The 22,292-nt window shown below is 41.6% G+C and overlaps 2 protein-coding genes and 1 long non-coding RNA gene across 3 annotated transcripts in view; 1 reads left to right on the plus strand and 2 right to left on the minus strand.

Annotated features, from left to right (window-relative positions):
- Positions 1-22,292, plus strand: part of LOC121103441 — a 57,172-nt gene that overhangs the window by 4,840 nt on the left and 30,040 nt on the right. The window contains exon 2 of the long non-coding RNA XR_005835640.1: positions 12,938-13,210. This is a non-coding gene — a long non-coding RNA (uncharacterized LOC121103441). The remainder of the gene's footprint in view (positions 1-12,937; positions 13,211-22,292) is intronic.
- Positions 306-13,561, minus strand: GCSH (glycine cleavage system protein H). The gene is made up of 5 exons (XM_040633645.1): positions 13,293-13,561; positions 9,555-9,634; positions 8,276-8,339; positions 2,237-2,368; positions 306-437 (listed from the first exon to the last, which is right to left on the minus strand). Exons 1-5 carry the CDS (start codon positions 13,438-13,440, stop codon positions 340-342), a joined length of 522 nt encoding a protein of 173 aa, XP_040489579.1. The 5' UTR covers positions 13,441-13,561; the 3' UTR covers positions 306-339.
- PKD1L2 (polycystin 1 like 2) overlaps positions 17,552-22,292 on the minus strand; it is an 88,895-nt gene continuing 84,154 nt past the window's right edge. Inside the window, exons 40-43 of the mRNA XM_008689744.2 lie at positions 21,357-21,567; positions 19,748-19,849; positions 19,062-19,193; positions 17,552-17,915 (exon numbers count right to left, since the gene is read on the minus strand). Of these exons, the coding sequence (XP_008687966.1) occupies positions 17,805-17,915; positions 19,062-19,193; positions 19,748-19,849; positions 21,357-21,567 (556 nt within the window). The 3' untranslated portion in view covers positions 17,552-17,804. The remainder of the gene's footprint in view (positions 17,916-19,061; positions 19,194-19,747; positions 19,850-21,356; positions 21,568-22,292) is intronic.

Here is a 22,292-nt window from a genome sequence, read left to right on the forward strand (position 1 = left end):
TAAGCAAGTTACAATATTCCCTAAGACTTAAGGTAACAATGTCACCCCTGAATTACATGATTTTTATGACTAATTTTTAACCACAGATAATTTCAGGATTCTGAATATCATAACTGGAGCATAAAAATCAGAGGGTGCTGCAAAACAGATGCATATTATATTTTTTGCAATCATTATAAAGTTAAGGGGTATTTTCTTCTATTAGTATTGTTGCAAGTAGTTTCTTTTTCTACTGGTATTGCTAAGTAGTTGCTATTTGAAATCCTCTGTGCACCACTAATTTAAGACAACTATGCTAGATTAAATTGTTTCATACTAGTTTATTTAGGGGTTCCATTTTCACTCCTCAATAGATTTTATGTATTTCTCGTATGCTTCTTCACTCATTAATTCATCCAGTTCTGAAGGATTACTGAGTGCTATCTTGATCAGCCAACCTGCAACCGAAAAAAAAGTATCATATTTCAAATTATCTTTTTAAAGAGTAAAAGTCAAATTCATTCAAAATGTAAAATCTTTGAGTTCCTCAGAATTGATCTAGCTAGTATTCTTTACATAAACCACTCATTATTTGTTTAAGAAGCTATATATTTTTAAGGAGCCTTAAGAATTCAGTTAATACCCTTGCATAGCACGATTGAAAAGAATTAAAGCCAGAACATATTCTACTATATGGATTAAGAACTCTTAACCTCACACCTGTCAGAATGGCTAAAATAAAAAAACACAAAAAACAAACAAGTGTTGACTAGGATGTGGAGAAGGAACCTTTGTGCACTCTTGGTGGGAATGCAAACTGGGGCAGCCACTGGAAGACATCATGGAGGTGCCTCAAAAAGTTAAAAGTAGACCGACCTTATGATCCAGTAATTGCATTGCTGAGTATTTATCCAAAGAATACAAAAACTAATTCAAAGGCTATATGCATCCCTACGTTCACTGAAGCATTATTTACAATAGCCAAACTATGGAAGTAGCCCAAGTGTCCACTGACAGATGAATGGATGAAGATGTGGTGATTATATATATGTGTGTATGTGTATAAAATGGATTATTACTCAACCATAAAGAAAAATATGAAATCTTGCCATTTGCAACAACATGGATGGAGCTAGACAGTATAATGCTAAGCAAAATAAGTCAGAGAAAGACAAATACCAGAGGATTTCAATCATGTGGAATTTTTTTTTTTAAAGATTTTATTTATTTATTTGACAGAGACAGCCAGCGAGAGAGGGAACACAAGCAGGGAGAGTGGGAGAGGAAGAAGCAGGCTCCTAGCGGAGGAGCCCGATGTGGGGCTCCATCCCAGAACGCCGGGATCACGCCCTGAGCTGAAGGCAGACGCTTAACAACTGAGCCACCCAGGCACCCCTCATATGTGGAATTTATGAAACAAAACAAAGGGGAAAATAAAAAGAGACTCGAGTATAGAGAACAAACTGATGATTATCAGGACAAGGTGGGTAGAGGGATGGGTAAAATATGGCATGGGGATTAAAGAGTACATTTATCATGATAAGCTATGAGTAATGTGTAGGATTGCTGAATCCCTATATTGTAGACCTGAAACTAATATAAACACTATGTTAACAATACTAGAATTAAATTTTTAAAAATTAAAAAAAAAAACACCTTAAGTTGTCATAACCATCAACAACACTGATGGATCCAAATATACAAGACCAGGGATATCTTCCTTTAACAGAAGGAACAATGACACTAACTGATGAGGTGAAGGGGAGCAGGGAGCAGAAAGCACTACTAAGAGAAGGGCTAGGTGACAAGGCAACAGAGAACTACAAGCTAATCTTAATTTTGCAATTCATGTAAAAAAGGTGAAAATTGCTGCTACCATACTTCACTGGGTTATTAAAAAGATGAAAACGTGACAAAACTGATGCAAACAGGTATTATTCTTTTACCACCTACACTACACAGTATGACTGGACACCTTTATGTCTGACGAGGTAAATACTTTGCAAGTATTCATAAAAAGTCTACAACTTTAATACTAAGAACTCTGTAAAATAAGGCAATGCTTTTATTGACAGAGATATTAAACCTAACCCTATATATTCAGCTAATCTGTTTCCCTTTTTTAAAGCAAAACATCCCTACTTAGTATCAAAAAGTACAAAAAGATGAAGTTACAACCTGCTAAGGCTTGCTGCTTTAAACTCTAAATGTTAACTGCAGCAGTAATCCTTTGAAAAAATTTCTAGCAACAACTTACCATCTTCATAACAAGATTTGTTGACAAGTCCTGGATTTTCTGCAAGAGCTTCATTAATTTCAGTTACTTCTCCTGATAGAGGAGAATAGAGTTCACTAGCAGCTTTCACACTTTCCAAAGCACCAAACTCCTCTAAATTGAGAAAATTAAAATATTAGATATCAAAAGTCAATGACCTGAAAATATAAAATACAGAGAAGTAGTCACCTTTAGTACTGGCATGATAAAACATTCTAAGTATCTTTAAAGATTTTACTTATTTGAGAGAGAGGGAGATAGCAAGAGCTCGAGCAGGGAGAAGGAGAAGCAGACTCCCTGCCGAGCGGGGTGCCTGACATGGAGCTTGATCCCAAGACCCTGGGATCATGACCTGAGTCAAAGGCAGACGCTTAACTGACTGAGTCACCCAGGTGCCCCCAAACATTCTAAATGTCTTTAATTAAGAAATAAAACCACAGGTTTCTTCATGCTCTTATCACCTGTGAGAAGGGTATAAATATCCTCAATAAAGTGGACCTATCTGTTTTAGACGGAGTCAACAACAAATGGTGATCTATCTGAATACCAGATGTACTTAAACCCAGTAAACTTAATTTTCTTCCAATTTGCTGTGGCTCCGAAAAAGATATGAAAATTTTAGGAGATTCCAGTAATGGTGAAGTACCTCATCAGACCAGCCTTCTTGCAGACAATAATTATAAACTCTGAACAAAACAAAAACAATTGTTTATGAAGGCTCTGAAGAGTAACCAAAGGAGGAGTCAGTCCTTAAAAAGGGGCCCAAAGTGGGTGAGATCTTCATTTATATAACTTGTACTGACGACATTACCCCATTCAAAGTGCACAGTGTAACTAGAACACAGAGAAACCAGTCTTATTTGCTTGAGAGGTCAGAGGACGGAACGTGGGCCTGCCAAGGTGGCTGGAAATGGAGGGCTGAAATCCTATAAAAGGAGCCATGGTTAAAAGAAAAAGTAGTCAACAGATTCCAAAATGACCCACAGATCCACATATTGGAATAAGCAGAGAACCTAAAAGTAACTATTACAAACATGTTCAGATTTTTAAAAAGATCATGCATGAACACATGGGGGAATACCTGCAAAGAAATGGAAATTTTAAAAATGGACACTCTAGAACTGGAAAATATCATATCTAAAATAAAAATCACTAAATGACAATAAGAGCAGAAGGGTCAGTGAACATGAACAAAGAGTACCTGAAATTAACCATATTTCAGTCTTTTGACTGAAATAAAAGACTGAAAAATTAACAGAGCCTTAGTCACCTGTAGGACAACACTGAGTGATGTGAAATGAATGATACTGAGAATACAATATACCCAAGTTTGTGGATATTGCTAAAATAGTGCTTAGAAGGAAATTATCTTTAGGTCTCGCTTACAAAGAACATCTTAAAAATCAATGACCTGAGTTCTAAAGACACTAGAAAATGAACAAAAGCAGTTAGTTCATGGAAAGGACACAACACTTGAAAGAAGGGACAATAGTGATTTTTTAAAAAAAATGGCTTTTGGCCTGAAGACAGGCATCAATCTATGCCATTTGGGGCAGCCAAAATTCTGAGAGAAATCTGTCTTAATTGGCTAAGGGACCAGAAGACAAGTTGAGGCCACCATAACTACTGGGAAGTGAGGTGGGAAATCCCAAGGAGAGAGACTAAAAGGGAGAGCCCCAAATCCTGTGTATAAACTCTATCCATGTCTCTGAATGATGCCTGAGCTATGCATGCATAGCTGGTGTCCCAGCTAAAGCTAAAAGAATTAAACTTAGATTTTAGCTGCTACCCACCACAAGGGAAATGATGGCATTTTACAGTATGGGTAAAAAAAGTACTTACTAAAACAAAGCCCCAATTTTCTACCGAAAGAAAAATTAGAGCAAATTAAGTCTCAGTTGAAGGAAGAAAACAAAGATATGAGCATGAAATAAATGGACTATTAAAAAATTAACAGTAAAAATTTGCTTCTTTCAAGATTAATATGATTGATAAATACCTAACAATACTGATGAAAAGAGAGAACACACAAATTACCACATTTTTACTACTGAATTTGACAATATAACATGGAAAAATTCCCCCCAAAACATAACAAAACCAAAGATAATGTAGAAAATATGAATAGTCTTATATCTATTAAAGAAATTAAATTTGTATCAAAACCTTCCCAGAAAGAAATGATCTGACTCAAGATTTAACTGGTTAATTCTATCAACATGTAAGGAAGAAATAATACCAATCTTGCACTCTTTCAGAAAAAGAGAGGAGGTGAGAACATTTCCAAACTTAGTCTAAGAGGCCAAGATAGGGACGCCTCGGTGGCTCAGTCGGTTAAATGTCTGCCTTCAACATACAAATGGCTAACAGACATATGAAAAAATGTTCAAAATCATTAGCCATCAGGGAAATGCAAATCAAAACCACACTGAGATACCACCTTACACCAGTGAGAATGACAAAAATGGACAAGGCAGGAAACAACAAATGTTGGAGAGGATATGGAGAAAGGGGATCCCTCTTACACTGTTGGTGGGAATGCAAGTTGGTACAGCCACTTTGGAAAACAGCGTGGAGGCCCCTTAAAAAGTTAAAAATTGAGCTACCCTATGATCCACCCATTGCACTACTGGGTATTTACCCCAAAGATACAGATGTATCTTTGCACCCCAATGTTCATAGCAGCAATGTCCACAATAGCTAAATCGTGGAAGGAGCCGAGATGCCCTTCAACAGATGACTGGATTAAGACGTGGTCCATATATACAATGGAATATTACTCAGCCATCAAAAAGAACGATTTCTCAACATTTGCTGCAACATGGATGGGACTGGAGGAGATAATGCTAAGCGAAATAAGTCAAGCAGAGAAAGACAATTATCATATGGTTTCACTCATTTATGAAACATAAGTAGGAAGATCGGTAGAAGAAAGGGGGGTAAACAGAAGGGGGAATGAACCCTGAGAGACTATGGACTCTGGGAAACAAACTGAGGGCTTCAGAGGGGAGGTGGGTGGGGGAATGGAATAGGCTGGTGATGGGTATTAAGGAGGGCACGTATTGCATGGAGCGCTAGGTGTTATACGCAAATAATGAATCATGGAACTTTACATCAAAAACTAGGGATGTACTGTATGGTGACTAACATAACAAAAAATTATTATTAAAAAAAAAAGTGTCTGCCTTCAGCTCAGGTCATGATCCCAGGGTCCTGGGATCGAGTCCCACATCGGGCTCCTTGCTCAGCAGGGAGCCTGGTTTTCCCTCTGCCTGATGCTCCCCCTGTTGTGCTCTCTCTCGCTCTGACAAATAAATAAAAATCTTAAAAAAAGAGGTCAGTATAACTAATTCCAAAATTTGACAAAGCCATCATAAAAGACTAATATCTTATGAATATTAATACAAAAATGATTAATTAGCAAATCAAATCCCACAATATATTTTTAAAGATAATTTTTACACCGTAACTACCAGGAATGCAAATCTGGCTCAACATTTAAAGATAACCTTATTCATCACATTAGCAGAATAAAGGAGAAAACCCTTATGATCTTATGATCATGTCGATAAGATGGATGAAACAAATGTGACAAAATTCAACATCCATAAATGATAAAAACTGTCAGCAAACAAGATGGAAAAGAACCTCCTCTTCTGATAATGAGCATCCATCAAAACCCCCCTGCTAATTATCATGCCTAAATGATGAAATTTTAGTGTATTCTCAAGAATCAGGAACAAGGCCAGGCAGGGTAATGATGTCTACCTCACTGCTTCTACACAACATTATACTGAGGGCTCAGGGCTGTGCAATAAGGCAAGAAAAAGAAAGAAAATGCATAAAGACTGAAAAGAAAAAAAGCTTTTTATTTACAGATTACATTATTGTTTACATAGAAGATCCAAAGGAATCTACAAAACTGTTAAGAATCAGTGAATTTAACAAGGCCTGAAAATGAAAGCAAAAACTATGTGAAGTTTCAAGAAGAAAACACAGAGAGTATCTTTGCAAACTTGGTACAGGCCAGAGTTGCTCAAACTTTCTCGGTTCATAGTGCCCTAAGTATCTTAGTAACATATTTTTCATTTTTAACTACAACTATTTATTTATAATGTGTGTCTGTTGGATACTATACAATTTCTCCATCAGGGAATCAGACTGAACACCAACCACTGTCTTATTGATGATCCTTGCTTACTTTCACGCAGTATTTGCTTCAAAGACACATTACCCAACATAACAGATCTGATATTGGAACTGTTAACTCTATTGAGCTATCAGTGTGTGGTGTCCAAAAGAGGTTGAAAATTTTAAATATCCCATAGCTCTAGGGTATATAGGATGGGAACCATGGAGACAAAGATTTCTTAGAAAAGATGCAATGTTCTATACATAAATAAAAACATTAATTAACTTGGACTTGTTAAAAATTAAAAGCTTATCAAAACAGTTAAGAAAATGAAAAAACAAAATCACAAACTATGACAAAATTTCACAAAATATAGATCTGAAAAAGGATTTGTACCTAGAATATATAGAATGCCTAAAAATTAATGGTAAAAAGACAGCCCCAATAAATTTGGTAAAGGCTTGACTAGAGACTATAAACAAAAAAAGATGTGAGTGGCAAAAAGCACATGGAAGGGTGCTCAAGAATAATTTATCATCTCACAGTGAGATCTGCAGTGCCTAGAACTCTCTCATATTGCTGGTGAGAATGTAAAATGGTACAATCACTTTGGGAAACTGGCAGTTTCTTATAAAGTTAAACATACAACTACTACACTACAAGCCAGAAATTCCATACACACACACACACACACACACACACACACACTCTCACACACACCCCCAAGAGAAATGAAGACATCTACAAAAAAGTTTATAGTAGCTTTATTTCTAACAGCTAAAGACTAGAAATAACACAGAAATCCATCAACAGGAGAAAAGACTAAAATGTCATATAATGGTACACTATTCAATAAAAAAAAAATAAACTGATCAAAAAGAAAAACTGATCACTCAACATAAATCTCAAAATCATGATATTGGACAAAAGAAGCCAAACAATATAAAAACTGTGTGGTTACTTTTGAATGAAGTTAAATAATAGACAAAACTAACCTATGGTAACAGAAATCAGAGAACAGGTTGTCTTGAGAAGGGTTTTAATTGGCAAGGTTTACACAGTTGTTTGTTTGTCAAAACTCATTGGATTATACACTTCATTCACTGTATGTAAATTTTACATCAATTTTAAAAAAGCCTTTAGCAGAAAAGTTTAAAGACAGTATCCATTAGAGATACTTAGGTTAACATAAGTTTTTTAAGCACAGAAAGCAGGTTCATGCTGCTCACTTGCTGTAAAGAGATGTTCAGAAACAGGATCTCTTGCTTGAGAGCAGCAGAGTGGGTACAAAACATGAGAAACAAGAACTGATGTATAGAACACAGAAAAATGGACAGATAAAGATTATTAATCACAAGGGTCTTATGATTATCAGAAAAAGTTCATACGAAGACCTTCAAAAAGAGGAATATGACCTAATATTATGAGAGCCAGGAAGCAGAAAAAGTTCAAGCAAGATAAATGATGGGAAAAGTTTAAGTAGAAAAAAACCAATATTGTCAAAGATATTTAGAAAAACAGATTCTTTACTCCCTCTAAAGAAAAACAGATTTAACTTTCTCATCCTACTTTTGGATATGGCCATTTGAGAAAGTGATACTTGAAGATTTTGCTGCCATTTTGTGAGCTCCGACACACCAAGGCAGAAAAAGTATGAAAAGAGGTCATGTCCTTGATGACCCTTCACTGTGCCACTAAGCCAATCTCCTGTCTCCACCCAGCTCCAGACTTCTTGAAGGAGATAAAATAAACCCCCTGTTTAATCTTTTAGGCAAGTTCTCTGTTACTTGAGTAAAAAAGCACTCTACCTGGTCCTAGGTACAAACAAGTTATTATTCAAGGTAAAGAAAACATATGGCATGAATAATATACCAAGATGAGAAAAATACCTTGTTTGTTCAGTTTTGTCCCAACGTCAGGCAGACTACAGTAAACAACATCTCCCAAAGCTTCCTAAAACAAACAAAACACAATTCTTTAAGAAATCAAATTAAACCTCCTGGTGAATAGAAACAAGTCAAACACTAACCTTTTATAATTCAGACAGTACATATTTTACACTTGAGGGGCTCCATTCTTTGATTTTTCTTACAACCCTTCAAAAATGCAAAACTATTCTTAGCTCAGGACCGGCAAGAAAACAGGCCACCAGCTAGCCTGGCCCATAAGCAGCAGTGACTCCTGTCACAAACCATATCCCCCTCACTCCCCTATATACTAGGCTTCTCTGAGAACAAACACACCTTGTGCTTTTTCACCTTTGCAGTTTTGCTTAGGCCATTTCCACTGCTGTATTTGCTGAAATACCCACTGATCTATAAATTATAGTCCTCATACCTTGTACTCCCTGAAGACCTTGACTGCAAGTTAAGAAGTGAGCTCTCCAGGTGAATTACAACCCTTGTACTACTCAGGGCATCCATCACATAATGTTTTGTGGGTCATTTTCCATGTAGGTGATTCCCCTCATAGACTGAACTCCAGGAGGTGAAGATAACACTTTTACAGTACTGTACACAGTACCCTGTACTGGGGCTCAGTAGGTACACAGGCCAGTGAAGACAGAATCGTCATTGATCCTCAACACCTGAGAGTCCAACACTTCTGAAGAATAGTATATACTCCTATCAGTTAACAGTTTCCCCTTCCAGCCCCACTCCACACACAGCCTCAGTTGAAAATCACTGACTCATACTTGTTATTTGGCTTCCCATTTTCTTTTGCATAATTTCTCAATATGGGATCAGTGGGAATACCGAAATTAAGAGAAAAAGATTGGCTAAATAAAAGGTTTGCCTTTGTCTAATCTGTGCCAGTCTAGGTTTTCCTTCTTCATGCCCCAGGGTTGTGCATGTATCACAATATCCACAAACACTGTCGACACTCCCATGCCTTTTGCTTGCTCTTATTTTTTTCCTTAATTGCCCCAACATGAAACATATTTCTTTCTTGAATAAGGTATGTTTACTTCTAAGTGTTAACCTTTTAATAATCTCTTAAAACACTACATACTGCCCTAACTAAATTTATATTTTACTTGTTTACTTGACTGGTGTTCCTTAAAGGGCCCAAAATAATGAAGGGCAGAATAAACAATTTTTAAAAGGCAGAGACAATCCAATTTAGGCAAGAGCAGACTGTTTTAAGTATTTCAAGATAATCCAATACCTGTGCAAAATTGCTGATTCCCACTGTTCCAATACCATTTTCTGTTGTTATCCACTCATGTTTGTCTGTGAATTTACGCACTAAAATAGAAGACCAATATTTCAGAAAAGCAGTGGTATTACTTCTTAAAAAGCACTTTTCATATCAATACTGTCAAAAGGCAAGACTTTCCCGGTATTTATTTGACTTACTGACACTGCCTTTCAATCATACACTGCCCAGGAAAAACCAGATCACATGAAAAGACGGAACATCTTCTCAAGAGTAGTATTTAGGCAAAGATGGCTTGAAGTGAATGAACACCTTGTGCATCTTCCAGAGATTTGGTTATTCCAGCATTAGTCTAAATCACACATACAAACTATTTTGGAGCGTGCTTCAAATGTATACTCATCTATTACTGGTCTGTCTTACAGAAGGTAGTCTGTCCCTCTGTAGACTTGGGGTGAGCATAAATGCTCATAATGCTTATAAATGCTCATAAATGATTTAACCTGAAGGAAAAAAAAATGTGCCTCTTTAGGTAGAGTTGACCTAAGAGCGTTTCACTGCAACTTGTTATAAAGTGGAATCTTACATGAATGAAATTGATCGGCAACAATTATAACTTGACTAAGTTCTTAAAATTCCATTTTCCCTGAATTCAAGCCTGCCTTGAAGAAGATGGCTACTATCATTTAAAGAAACAAACTATAAGATCAGAACTCAACAGTCACCTCAGAGCTAAGGCATTAACTGGTGGAAAGTCAAGCTCTGCTCAACATTCAATGGACAGGTTAGCCCTTGCTTGGCTTTATGAGCTGCTTCTCTTCAGAGACATGGCCCAACTACTCAAGGATTCCTGGAAAAAAGACTGACCGAAGTTCAAGACATGTGAAAAAGGCTATTTAGAATTTAATGTTAGAATTACTCTAAAGAATAAATAATTTTTAGGAAATCATATGCTACCTTCTTAAATATATATCACATTCTGAGGCCAAGTATTTTTCCAAAAACAATGCATCAGAGGTTAATAGGACTACGGTTCATCAATTCAAATGCTGTTTTAGAGTAAGACTTTCTAGTTCACTCTTACTCTTACCCAAAAAAATAGCTGTACTTAAAAGAGCATTAAATTGCTTTGATTACACAGCACTGATACACAGCAGAATGTAACTTACTGCTTTCTTTTTCCCCTAACCATTGAAAAACATTAATTTCATATTCTTCACTGGAAGAAGTAAAAGCTGTCACAAAAGAACTTGCTTTGCTTCATTCCACTTCAAATAACTAAATGCTTCAGGTCAATGTGATCTTTCCGTAAAGTTTCTACTTGGTGTTCTGACTGCGGCTCCCCCCCGCCCCACCTTCTCTTGACTACTACAAGTTTAGAAGCTCTTTCCTGCCAGAAGGCTCTGTAGCCCTCCAAGGTTCCTAGGCCATCCAACTGGCTCCGACAGCACTCTGTACCACTCTCCCCGATCCTGACCCCACAACACACAGCACTAAGGAGCTACCCTTTTGTCCATTCTCCCCAGCAAGGAGATGAAGTACAAAGCAAGCAAGAGCACGGTTTATCTCATATTCATCTGTATTCCCACTTCTAACACAGCACTTACCAAACAGTAAACACTCAGAAGGTTAAGGAGTGAAGAAATTCTTTAGTTTTAATTAAGTAAAGGAGATTCTGAGCAAAATATATAGGTATTTGGCTACACTCAATTCTCCCTATCACTCTGTTACAACTCTAGAACTGGCTGATTACAATACAAATTATGAAAACTTTAAATCTAAATATACCTTTTTAAAGTAAGGGCTGGACAACAATAAATATGACTTCTCTGAGACTATTTTCTCAATTTTGGCCTTGGCATCTTGCCTAATTGTAAAGATAATCTTAGGAGTAAGGTTGCTCACACACACTCAGTTTAACAACTGAGGAAACACAATTTTAGAGGAAAGACAGCAACATTAGTAAGGTAAATGCATGTTAAGTCCACTTAATTTCAAAGTCTGGGAGACTTTTTACAAGGCCAAGCTGTTTAGGCTAAAGACAATGATTAGTTTAACTCTCCTTTAACCCTCAGCTCAATAGGAAAAAAGTGGACAGATTAGGTAAATAATTACTTTCTTAGAGCCTTTAAGAACATCGTTTTTGGCCTCAAAATGAGGCGTTTTCAGTAATTTATGAAAAGTCTGCATTTTCCTCTTTTCAAAGTCACTAGTCAAGGGGCACCTGGCTGGCTCAGTAGGTGGAGCATGTGACTCTTGATCTCAGGGTCGTGAGTTCAAGCCACACGTGGAGTATGGAGCCTACTAAAAAAAAAAAAAGTGTTCCAAAGTCACTAGTCAGGTAGCAAATATTGGCCAATTTTTACCTACTTGATTCTATAATATTTAATAACGAGTAACATTTACCAAGTACTTACTATGTGTCAGGCTATATGTATAGCAGTTACATTATTTCATTTCATCCTCCCAACAACTCTGTGTGGTAGAGTTGTTATCATTTCCATTTTTCTGATGAGGGAAACAGACTAAGAAGTTAAGTGACTCTGCCCAAGATCACATAGCTAATAAGAGGTAGATCAAAATTGGAACTTGGGTCTCTCTGTTCTTAAAAACCTTAGTGTTCAACCTGATCGTGGGTATTGATATTTTGGACAATATTTAACTAGCTAACTGGAAACTGCAAAAAGCCAGCAAAAGCATCACACTGAATAACCAAAAAACAAACAAACAAACAAAAAAAAACCACAACAACCCCAGACTTGAAGTTCATTTCTTTTCTGAGGTATGCTTTCCCCTTTGTATTCAAATTGGTAATTACTGGTATGTGTCACCAACAGAACTAAAGGAATATATTAGCAAAGGGAGAGAAGCATCTTTATGTTTCAGACTGTAATAAATAAGTGTTATCAAGTCTTCCATTTCCAAACAGGTTTCTAAAACAGTGAACTTGGTGAGACAACAGCCATCACAGGCCTATGCACCCCTAAGAAAGAAGCCTGAGTTCTTGGAGGTGCAGTTAGCGTCTCAAGCATTTGCGCACGCAGTAAGAAAACTTTTTCTGCTGCGGTAACTATGCTAAAGTATAAAGTAGCACAGATGACCAAGACATTTGTGGACAGGGGCCCCAGTTATTTCAACTGCATGTACGTGTGACGCCTCATTTCTGTCCCAACACATCCATGACTCAATATAGACTTTGGCGGAATGTAAGCGTCCAAAAGATTTTATCTCACTGTTTTTAAGAAATAGCCGATTCTTCAAAGTTATGCTCACTTGCTAGTTAAAATCTAGCTCAGATGCTTTAATTTCACTAACTGCTCTTTAATTTTACTTCAGAGTTCTCAGTGACAATCGACGTAACAAACTAAAGCCTACCATGTCTCCGATTTTAGGGCCCACGATGCACACACACGCGAGATAACCTAAGGTCGCGAAGGAGCTTAGCGACGCTTGCACGGTTCTCCAGCAGCGAGCGGCCAGCGATCCTGCCGGACGGAACGAGCCCGCACTTGGTGGCCTCGCGTGTGCTCCAGGCTTCCTCCTCCTGGGTCCCCAACCCGCAGGACAAAGGCTGCGGTGTCGGCCACGCAACTAGGGATCCCAGCAGTAGAAAGAAGCGTAGGCAAGGGTCGCCTCGCTGGCGGGTGGTTCACTGGGGACTCGAGGTAAGCAGCGGCCCGGGAGGGAGGAGTCCAGCCCCGTCGCCCCAAGCAGCCCGGCTCTCCCCACGTGCCCGCCCGCGCTTACCCGAGAGCAGAGCGGAGCCCGTGCGCAGTGTCCGGACGGGGCCCGCCCTCAGTCCCCAGGGCCGCGGTAGGCAGGGCGCGGCGGGCGCGGCGGCGACGCGCAGGCTGCGAGTCGCAGCCCGCACGCTCCGCACCGCTCGCAGCGCCATGTTCACAGAGGTGCGGGGGTCGCAGTGCAAGCGGCTCGGGAACGGGGCAGGGGCGGGGCAGGGGCGGACCCCCGGACCGGAGCGAGCCGGAGCGAGCCGGCTGGTCCGGGGCGTGGAGGCGGGGCTTGGTAGGGTCGGGGACGGGGACACCAGGCCGGGCGCGGCCTCGGATAGGGCGACGCGCGCGAGAGAGGCGGGGATATGCGCAAGAATTTCGGCCCGGAAGGGGCTGGGGTGGGGGCGGGGCCTAGCGCGGTAGCTGGTTGAAGGGGTCGGCGGGGTGGGGCGGGGCCGGGCCGGGCCCTGTCCCCTGGAGTCGCTTTCCGGCAAGGGAAAGTGCAAGGTCAGCACCTTCAGCTTTGCTGGTTTGGGGGCCGCGCCGGAGCAGTGAGAAGGGTTCCCGGCAGGGATGGCTTCGCGGGCGCGCATTCCTGTGCCAATGGGTCCCTGAGGTCTCCAGGAAGGTAGAGTGTCCCCAGTCCTGTTAAAGGATACCCTCCCCTCCTTCTACAGAGGATCAAGGTCACGCAGAGTAGGGTTCATAGCCAGGTCTAAACTGAGTCATTCCAAACGAAGCCTATTGTTGGGCATGGGCTAAAGGAGCTCTGACACATAGTGTTTCTTTGACATTTCAAAATACCGGAAACAATCCAGGAACCCACTTTATTACTTTACAGATCCCAGGAGGCCTGGGTACCCCAAACGGAGCAGATAGAATCAAGAAGCTCAGAGGTGCCAGGATTTGTCTAAAGGTCGGGAGCGTCTAAAGGTCCTTGGTGGAGACTGGGTGGGAACCTGTCAGCTAATGCAGGAGCCATTATAAAGCAAAGTTGAAACCCAGCATGGTCAGTTCCCTGCTTACGTGGCCAGACCCATGACCAAGGCCTTTCCAGAAAAGTGGAAGACATGTTCCCATTCAAGGGCACAGAAAATAATTAAGTCCTGGGAAAGACCTCACTTTCAATACAAATTTTATGGAGTGGGCAGGAATCAGCAAAGAAACACCAGAGTGAAAAACACCTCAAGCTCCACATCTTCATTAGGGGTTGGGCGCCTTAAAGTGATGTGTGTGCAGGGCTGTTTGGGAGACTCATGTTGCACTGAGCTTCCACCCCGCTCATAAAATGGGCACTGTCAGCACATCTGTGCAGTGGCTTGCAAAGGCTGTCATGCTCCATTTTCCTTTCCTTGATATGTGCTAGGGACTGTGCAAGCATTACCTTTTTAATCTTCTCCAAACTCCTTTCTGGATATTACTTTCATTTCATAGGTGAGGTACTGGAGGCTCAGAAAAGTTAAATGACTTGCCCAAGAGTGGAATGGGGAAAGCATTTATAGCTTAAGCAGCTATTAGGTGGCAGTAGCAGGACTTGACCTCTAGTTGGATTCTGGGTCAACGGCTCTTAAACTCTGTTCTATGTGCCTCCTTTTGGGAAGCTGACTGGCTCACAGTGGTCTTCTCCAGACTCCAGATCTTGGCTAGCTTCTATGTCAATATTCTGTTTTTATTGTTGTTTTGTTATACCCCAACATAGCATGCTGCAAACCATGCCCTAAAATATTTATTCCCAGCTCAACTAACGCATTTGGTGGCAAGAACAAGGTCACATACCAGTCTGTGGACCATATTGCATGCCCTTCCACCAAAACAATAGGAAATGTGTCAGTTTTTAAAAATCTAATAGGCATTAGGGTAATCAGAATTTTTTTTTCATAACTGATCATCTTTGTAACATCCATGGCTTGAGATTTGAAAGGTCATCTCATAGTACATTTGGTACAGACACCTGAAAATTGCTGGTGGTCTTTTCTTTCAAATATCTCAGAAGGGGCCCACTCAACTCTTTAAGCTTTTTTTTTTTTCTCTCATAACAATACAATTGAAGGAGTTGACAGTTTGATATTTACAGTCAGTAAAGGAGTGGAGAGTAGATAGGAAAGATGAGAGAGATGAAGAACTTACAACTTCTCCAGATCTTAGAACTTTCCCTATTTAAAACAGACTGTATGGGGGCACCTGGGTGGCTCAGTTGGTTAAGTGTCTGCCTTCAGCTCAGGTCATGATCCTGGGGTCCTGGATTGAGCCTCACTTCAGGCTCCCTGTTCAGCGAGTAGTCTGCTTCTCCCTCTGCCTCTCCTCCAGCTCATGCTTGCTCTCTCTCTCTTTCCCTCCCTCCCTCCCTCCCTTCCTTCCCCTCTCCCTCATACATAAATAAAATCTTAAAAAACCAGACTGTACATATCTGGGATAGGTGTCTGTACCAGCCTATTGGGACGTGTGCATATACCTTGTTATGGGTTATTTGATGAACATCTCCGCACATATAGCTGATGTTCATACCTGACACAATAAAGAATGGACGATGGGGTTTGGCTGGATAGAAGATGATGAAATCCCCAAGGTTTTGTGTATGTTCCATGTTGTGTGGCTCTTTATAAAGGATCCTGGATTTATTTGTTTTGTTTTTTATTGTCAGGGTGGGATCCTGATTCAACTGTCGTAAAAAGTCATTTAAGCTCTCATCCAGTTAGAAAGCAGTAGTTCAGCTCCAGGGTTGATTAAGTCAGTCATCAAGCATTCATCTTTCTGCTCTGCTATCTTCGGATTGCTCCCTATGGTCTCAAGATAGCTGCCAAAGTTCCAGGAGTCTTGCTCAGACCAGACAATATCTGGCAGCATAAGACCCCATGTCTATGTGTCTCTTTTTATTAGCAAGTAGACCTTTTCAGGAAGTGTCCTGGAGACTTCAATTTTCATTGGCTGGAATTGGGTCATGTGACTACCCTAAATCCCTCACATCAAGGGAAATGGATTATTATTACTAAGACAAATCAGCATTTACCTTAGGTAGCTACAGGGTCACTTTCCCATGAGTCATGTGGGAAAGGGATAGAGGTCTACCTGAACAAAGTTGGGTTTTGATAGCAAGGAGGAAAGCATGAGATGGATTTGGGGCAGGCAGCCTGGAGGATCTGTTACCACAGGTATGTGAGGAGGAGGGACCAGATGGGTGAGCTGGAGAGGATATGTGAGATGTGTCCCCTGCATGGAGGAAGAGAAATGTGCCCTTATCCACACAGACGCCTGAAAGCCTTTTATTATCTAGATCTGTGGTTCTGAGAATTTAGAGCATGTTTATCAAGTCTGACTGCACATTGGAATCATCTGGGGAGGCTTTAAAACTGTTGTTGCCTGGGTCCTAGCCCAGAGGTTCTGATGTTTTGGAATGAAGTCTGGGGATTCTAGCATGCAGCCAAGGTTGTGAGCCACTGGTATAGATCAACAATTCCCAAAGTATCATCTAAGGAACCCTAGTTCTGACTGAGGTGCTGCAATACTGGATGCCTGGGTCAGAAAAGTTTGGGAGTCATTATACACATTATCTCTCCTGCTCATTTCATCCCAGGAGACTCACAGTGCCCGTTTAGTATATTAAAAACTCTGACAATTCCCATACCAAAGAACTTGTATAACCTTTTATACAAGTGTGTTTCTCACATTTGTTTGATTCAGAAAGATTTCTGAGGGAATGACACCTGTTGTGTTGAATTTTGTTCATTAGAGACATGTTGAAGTCCTAACCCCCAATACTCAAAATGTGATCAAAATTGGAAATAGAGTTGTTGCAGATATAATTAGTTAAGATGAGGTCATAATGAAGTAGGATGGGCCCTCAATGCAGTAGGACTAGACAGCTTATAAGAGGAAAAGAAACACAGGGACAGACAAGGAAGAAGGCCATGTGAAGACACAATCAGAGATAAGAATGATGCATCCTCAAGCCAAGGAACACCAAAGGACACAGAAGCTGGAAGAGAAGCCTCTTCTCCGGAGTCTTAGAGAGAACATGTCCACATTGACACCATGATTTTGGGCTTCTATCCTCCAGAACAGAGACCATAAATATTTGTTATTTTAAGTCACCTACTTTTTTCTGGCAACTGTAGCCAACTTACATGACGGCCGTTAACATCTTTCGGACACAGTTTGAGAAACCCTGAACCAGAATCATTCAGAAGCAAATCCCTGACCAACCAAGAAGATGAAATAGTCCAAAGAGATTATTTTTCCCAAACTCCAGACAATATTTATTTTATTTCTAGAAGGAAATACATTTGAACAAACAGTCTATCATAGTAGTGGTAATTGCACATATATGTATATATTTTTTTCTTATTTTTTCACTTGCCAGGCTTGGTGAATTTTCTATGCACACAGAAAAACATACAGAAAGACTGTAGAATCACCAGTAAACATAGGTCTAAGGCTCTGGCCTTCCCCCTCTGTGGATGCTTATGTGTGGACGAAGAGCTTAACCCTTGGGTGCAGCCGGTACAGGTGGAGGGGACTGGGCCTCTGACTGCTATTTGGGCTGCTCACTGCTGTTTCCAGGCTCCTCTCTTTTACATTTAATACCCAGGAAACCGAGTATTTTCATCAGCAACAAATCGGCAATCTCTCCTTCCTCTGACAGCTGAAGAGGGAAAAAGAACCGTGTGACATACATAGAACCATCCTCTTTGGGGGCTTCTCTTTCTTTCTAAGGGTAAACCATGGTTTTATTGTCCAATTTGGTTTCTGCCAAAGTCACTTCAGTATTTAGAGTCAATTTTGTGTTGGGAGTCCCCTTCTGAGAATCCCAAGGGTGTGTGCTCCCACCTTTATCCCCATGAGGTTCCTTCTTACCCAGTGATGAGAATGATAAAATTCCCTCTATCACCCCCAACAGAGGCTCTTAGGAACTTATGTGCAAAGACCCTCATGCCTTGCTGCTGGGAACGTGAAAGTGTGCAGCCTCTTTGGGAAGTAGTTTGCCAGCTTCTCAAAATTTAAACTAGTTACCATATGACTTGTTGAAATAAACTTCTGGGCCCAAGATGGAGCTGCTCCTCCCTGGCCTGCCATGACAGCAAACTGAAGCTTACAGAACTTTTGTGTCCCTGTAAATTCTCCCCTGCCCAGAATGCAGTATATCAGGTCAACCAGTCCCCAAACACCAAGCCACCTCTGGGCTCTATACTTATTTTCTTTTCTGTCTCACCCCAAACAAGGTTGACTGTGTGGCCCCAGCCAATCAGGTTTTTTTTTCTTTTCCTTGTTCTTTATTATTTATCCTGTAAATGCTTCCTGCTTTCCATCCCATTTGTACTTCTCTGAATGGAGACTGTCCACTTCATGAAGTGCTAAAGTTTGTATCGCCAAGTTATCTGCTTCAGTCATTTTTTAACAGGTTCTCAGCCTCGGCTGTATATTAAAACCACATGGGAAGATTTCAAAAATACCAGTGTTTGACTTATTCACGCAGGGACTCTGTGTTTATTGGTCTCAGTGCAGTAGCAGATGTCCCAAAAGCCCCCACGTGATTCTAATGTACAAGCAAGGCTGAGAATCACTGAGGTCATGAACAAAGTGCCATCTTAAGAATTCGGAGACCTGATTCTAGTTTGCCCTTCATTTGCTTGTAATCTCAGGGAAGTAATTTCCTCTTTCTGGACCTGTTTCCCCTCCCATGAAATGAGGGCTTTGGGCTACAGTGGTCTTTCAAATCCCCTTAATGTCTAATGCTGCTCAGTCTCTTCCTAGTTCAAGGTCAGTTGAAAAATAGGCCAAAGGGACTTACCTGATCATATTTTTGCTCCTCATTGAAGGCCACCAGGATGACAGAGATAAATAGATTCAGCACCACAAATGTCATGAAAATGATGCAAGACCCAATCAAGAAGGAGCCAAGCACTGGGCTGTAGTCCAGGACCTGTGGGGGAAGAAAGCCAGAGTCATGCCCAGGAGTCCTGTATCCTAGTGGCCACTTCCCCTAGGCACCCTCAGAGGAAAAACTGGTTCCCAGACTAGGCAGAGCCTGGAATCAGGAAGGTCCCCTTTTGCCTGGCAGCTGAGAGTATGGGCAGGTGCTCTCAAGAGCTGCCAGGAGAGAAAAAGGACAGCACCCCCTACTCCCTACTGCTGCCATTTTCAAATTTAGCTACCATATCTGGCTAGGGCCAGGAGCACTCCCTTCTAGAGACCTCCCAGCACAGCCCTCTCCTGAGTAGTCAGTGCCTGATGTTCTTCTGTAAGCAGGGGTTCCCAGGGCAAACTATGGGCCCTAGTATGGGGCTGTCTGCCTGGAGGAAGGAGAACAATTTTATTTGCCCAAAGTTGCCCTGTGCTTGCCAGGCCATGGACCCAAGGACTAATATCCACCCAGGAGGAAGCATTTGAGGAGGGTGCTTTTTCTAATTTTTATAAAGGCTTGGTATAGACAGCAGTGTCTATGTTCCCCACCCCTACCTCACCACACCCCATTACCTCCTCGTAGTTAAAGATTCCTAGCTGAAGGCTGATCATCGTTTCTGCTGCATCAAAGAGGGTTTTGTAGGAACGGAGTTTCCAACCAAATATTAAGTTTGACTGTTATGGAAAGAGTTCTCATGAACAGAGAAAGAAACCAAGTGACCCTCCCACCCCACCCCCAATGCCTGTTGTTTGACAATAAAGTCAGAGTTCTGGGTCAGCCATATCCTTGACCTGGCTGTACCTACAGCGGCTTGCAAGTGGGTGTATGTACATACCCAGTTCTGTAAGGGATGCGTATGCACTTCAGGGGTTCGCGCATCATCTGCTAGGCCACTATTATGTTCAGTCACATGGCTGACTCAGAGATGAAACTAGGCTCTTTGAGGCCCCCAACCTCTCTGCTCTGGGGCAGTTGAGTTGAATAACAACAGGCTTCTGCCTGGGCAGGGCCTTATGCCCCGCCCCCACCATATTTTCTCCTCACCACTGCACTCTTCCCCCCAAAGATTTCCACTATTGTGTCAGGGAGGCCCAGCAGTCCCTTGGCTCTGAGTTGGTGACTTCTGGTCCCAGAGGACACTGCAGTATCCCTGTAGCTCCTGCACTGCAGATGGAGAACTGAATAAATCCATGTGAATTGAGGGGTCAGGTGAAGTATTTTTGATAAAACCAGACACCAACTTTTTAGCATATACCCTCCATCACTGCATCAACGCACCTCACCCCATTTCTCAGGGTGAGAGAGGAAGATGAAGTAGGGTCAGAGAGTAGGGAGTCAGGGTTGAGGTGATAGGGACAGGAAAAGAATGAGGAATGGGGAGAGAGTTAGAGAGGGAATGGGGACTAGGATAAGAGGGACCCCTGGGTGCTGTGGAAGTCAGGGATGTTGGAAGGTGAGACTGGATGGGGCCAAGGCAAGAACTGGGAGAGGGGTTGGGGTAGAGAGTGGGTCAGGATTGGGTGAAGGGTCACAGAGGAGTGGGAGCCCTGGTATTATGGGGAATGTGGGCTTGGAGAGGATGGGGGCATATTTAGATGGAGATCAAAATGTGGCAGAGGGTCTTTGTTTCCCACATTAATCGATAATAAAAGAGTTGATAGTACAACATTTTTTTTTATTCACAAAAGAGATGTGATTGCCAAGAATCTCTCAGTGTCAATTGGACTGAATGAAATGATTTTTGGCCCTATTAAGTTCATGCCTCATGTGTTAGGCATCAAGCAGTGACATAGTCTGCAGATGTGTCTGTCCTCACTTCCCCATCTCTGCCCAATTCATCCCCCATCCCCCAACACAGAGGGAATGTTCCGTGTATGTCTGAGCAATTGGGATGTCAGGAGAATTGGCACATCCAGGCAGGGTCTAGATACAGAAAGGAATCCTTTATTGGAGGTAGTCGGCCCTTTCGGTCTTAGAGACTATACCTCCTCACTCTTACCCAACTGAGGTCTCCAGCCTTTGTCGTTTGGGGTGGCCGGTTTATGAGCTCCCAGCTAAAAAGCCCTGGACTCAGAAGCTCCACTATCTCCCTCAGGTACCAAAGTCATCTTAACCATAACCCTCAACCCCCCACCACTGAGAAGCCTTTGCTTCTAAGGAGACTAGCCCTGAAGCACTCACCGCAATGGAGTAAGCCAGAAGCATGATAAGGATGACGATGATAAACCCTGAAATGTCCCCCCAAGCATGGCGCAGGGCTGAAGTGATCATGTTCATTTTGGGGTTCAACCTGAGCAGATGCCAAAGCTTCACTGTGGACAGCAGTACCAAGAAGGCAATGATGTAGCCAAGGGCAGCATCAGCCGCTGCTGTCTCACCGAAACTGATCCCCCTGTGGGACCAAAAGAGGAGACTGGGTCTCAGAGACTATGAGAAGCTCAGCCAGAGCTCATTTGGGCTCAGCTCATCCCAGGATGCAGGATTAGATTTATCATGATCTCAGAGGCCATCACTTCCCACAGTAGGTCTGGTAGATAGAACTGGTCCAATTTCCCGAGCTAGGTAATGAAGAGCTGGTGATGATGGTGATGGTGGGGATGATGGTTATGCTATGGATGACAATAGTGATGGTGGAGGTGATAATGATAAGGATGATGGTGGTAGTGAGGATGATGTTGATGGTAGTAAAAAGGATGGTGAGGATGATGCCTATGATAGGGATGATGATGGTAGTCACAGGACCATTACCTAACATTTTTGGTTAATGGCTGCAGAGCTGTGAAAGAATGGCAAAGGAGGAATCCTCCCAGTGCCAAGAAGATGGAAGTGAGGGCATTCTGTGAGCCTCCCCTCCTGTGTCGGGATCCCTGGATGCCATGTCCTCCCTCACACTTGTCCGAGTGTATGTCTGCACTGTCCTTGCACTTGAAGGAAGGATGGAGGTACCATTCAGTTTCTGTGCTAAGTAAGGGCCTAATGAACCTCAACTGCATTATCTCAATTGACTTTCAAGGCCACTGGATAAGGTAAGTATTGCTGTCTGTTTTACAGATAAGGGCAAAGAGTTGGCACAAGGTCACAGAGCTAGTGACATAAGTAGTGGTGGAAGAATGAAAG

This window comes from Ursus maritimus, unplaced genomic scaffold (assembly GCF_017311325.1).
Source record: "Ursus maritimus isolate PB19 unplaced genomic scaffold, ASM1731132v1 scaffold_19, whole genome shotgun sequence".
Taxonomy (NCBI): domain Eukaryota; kingdom Metazoa; phylum Chordata; class Mammalia; order Carnivora; family Ursidae; genus Ursus; species Ursus maritimus.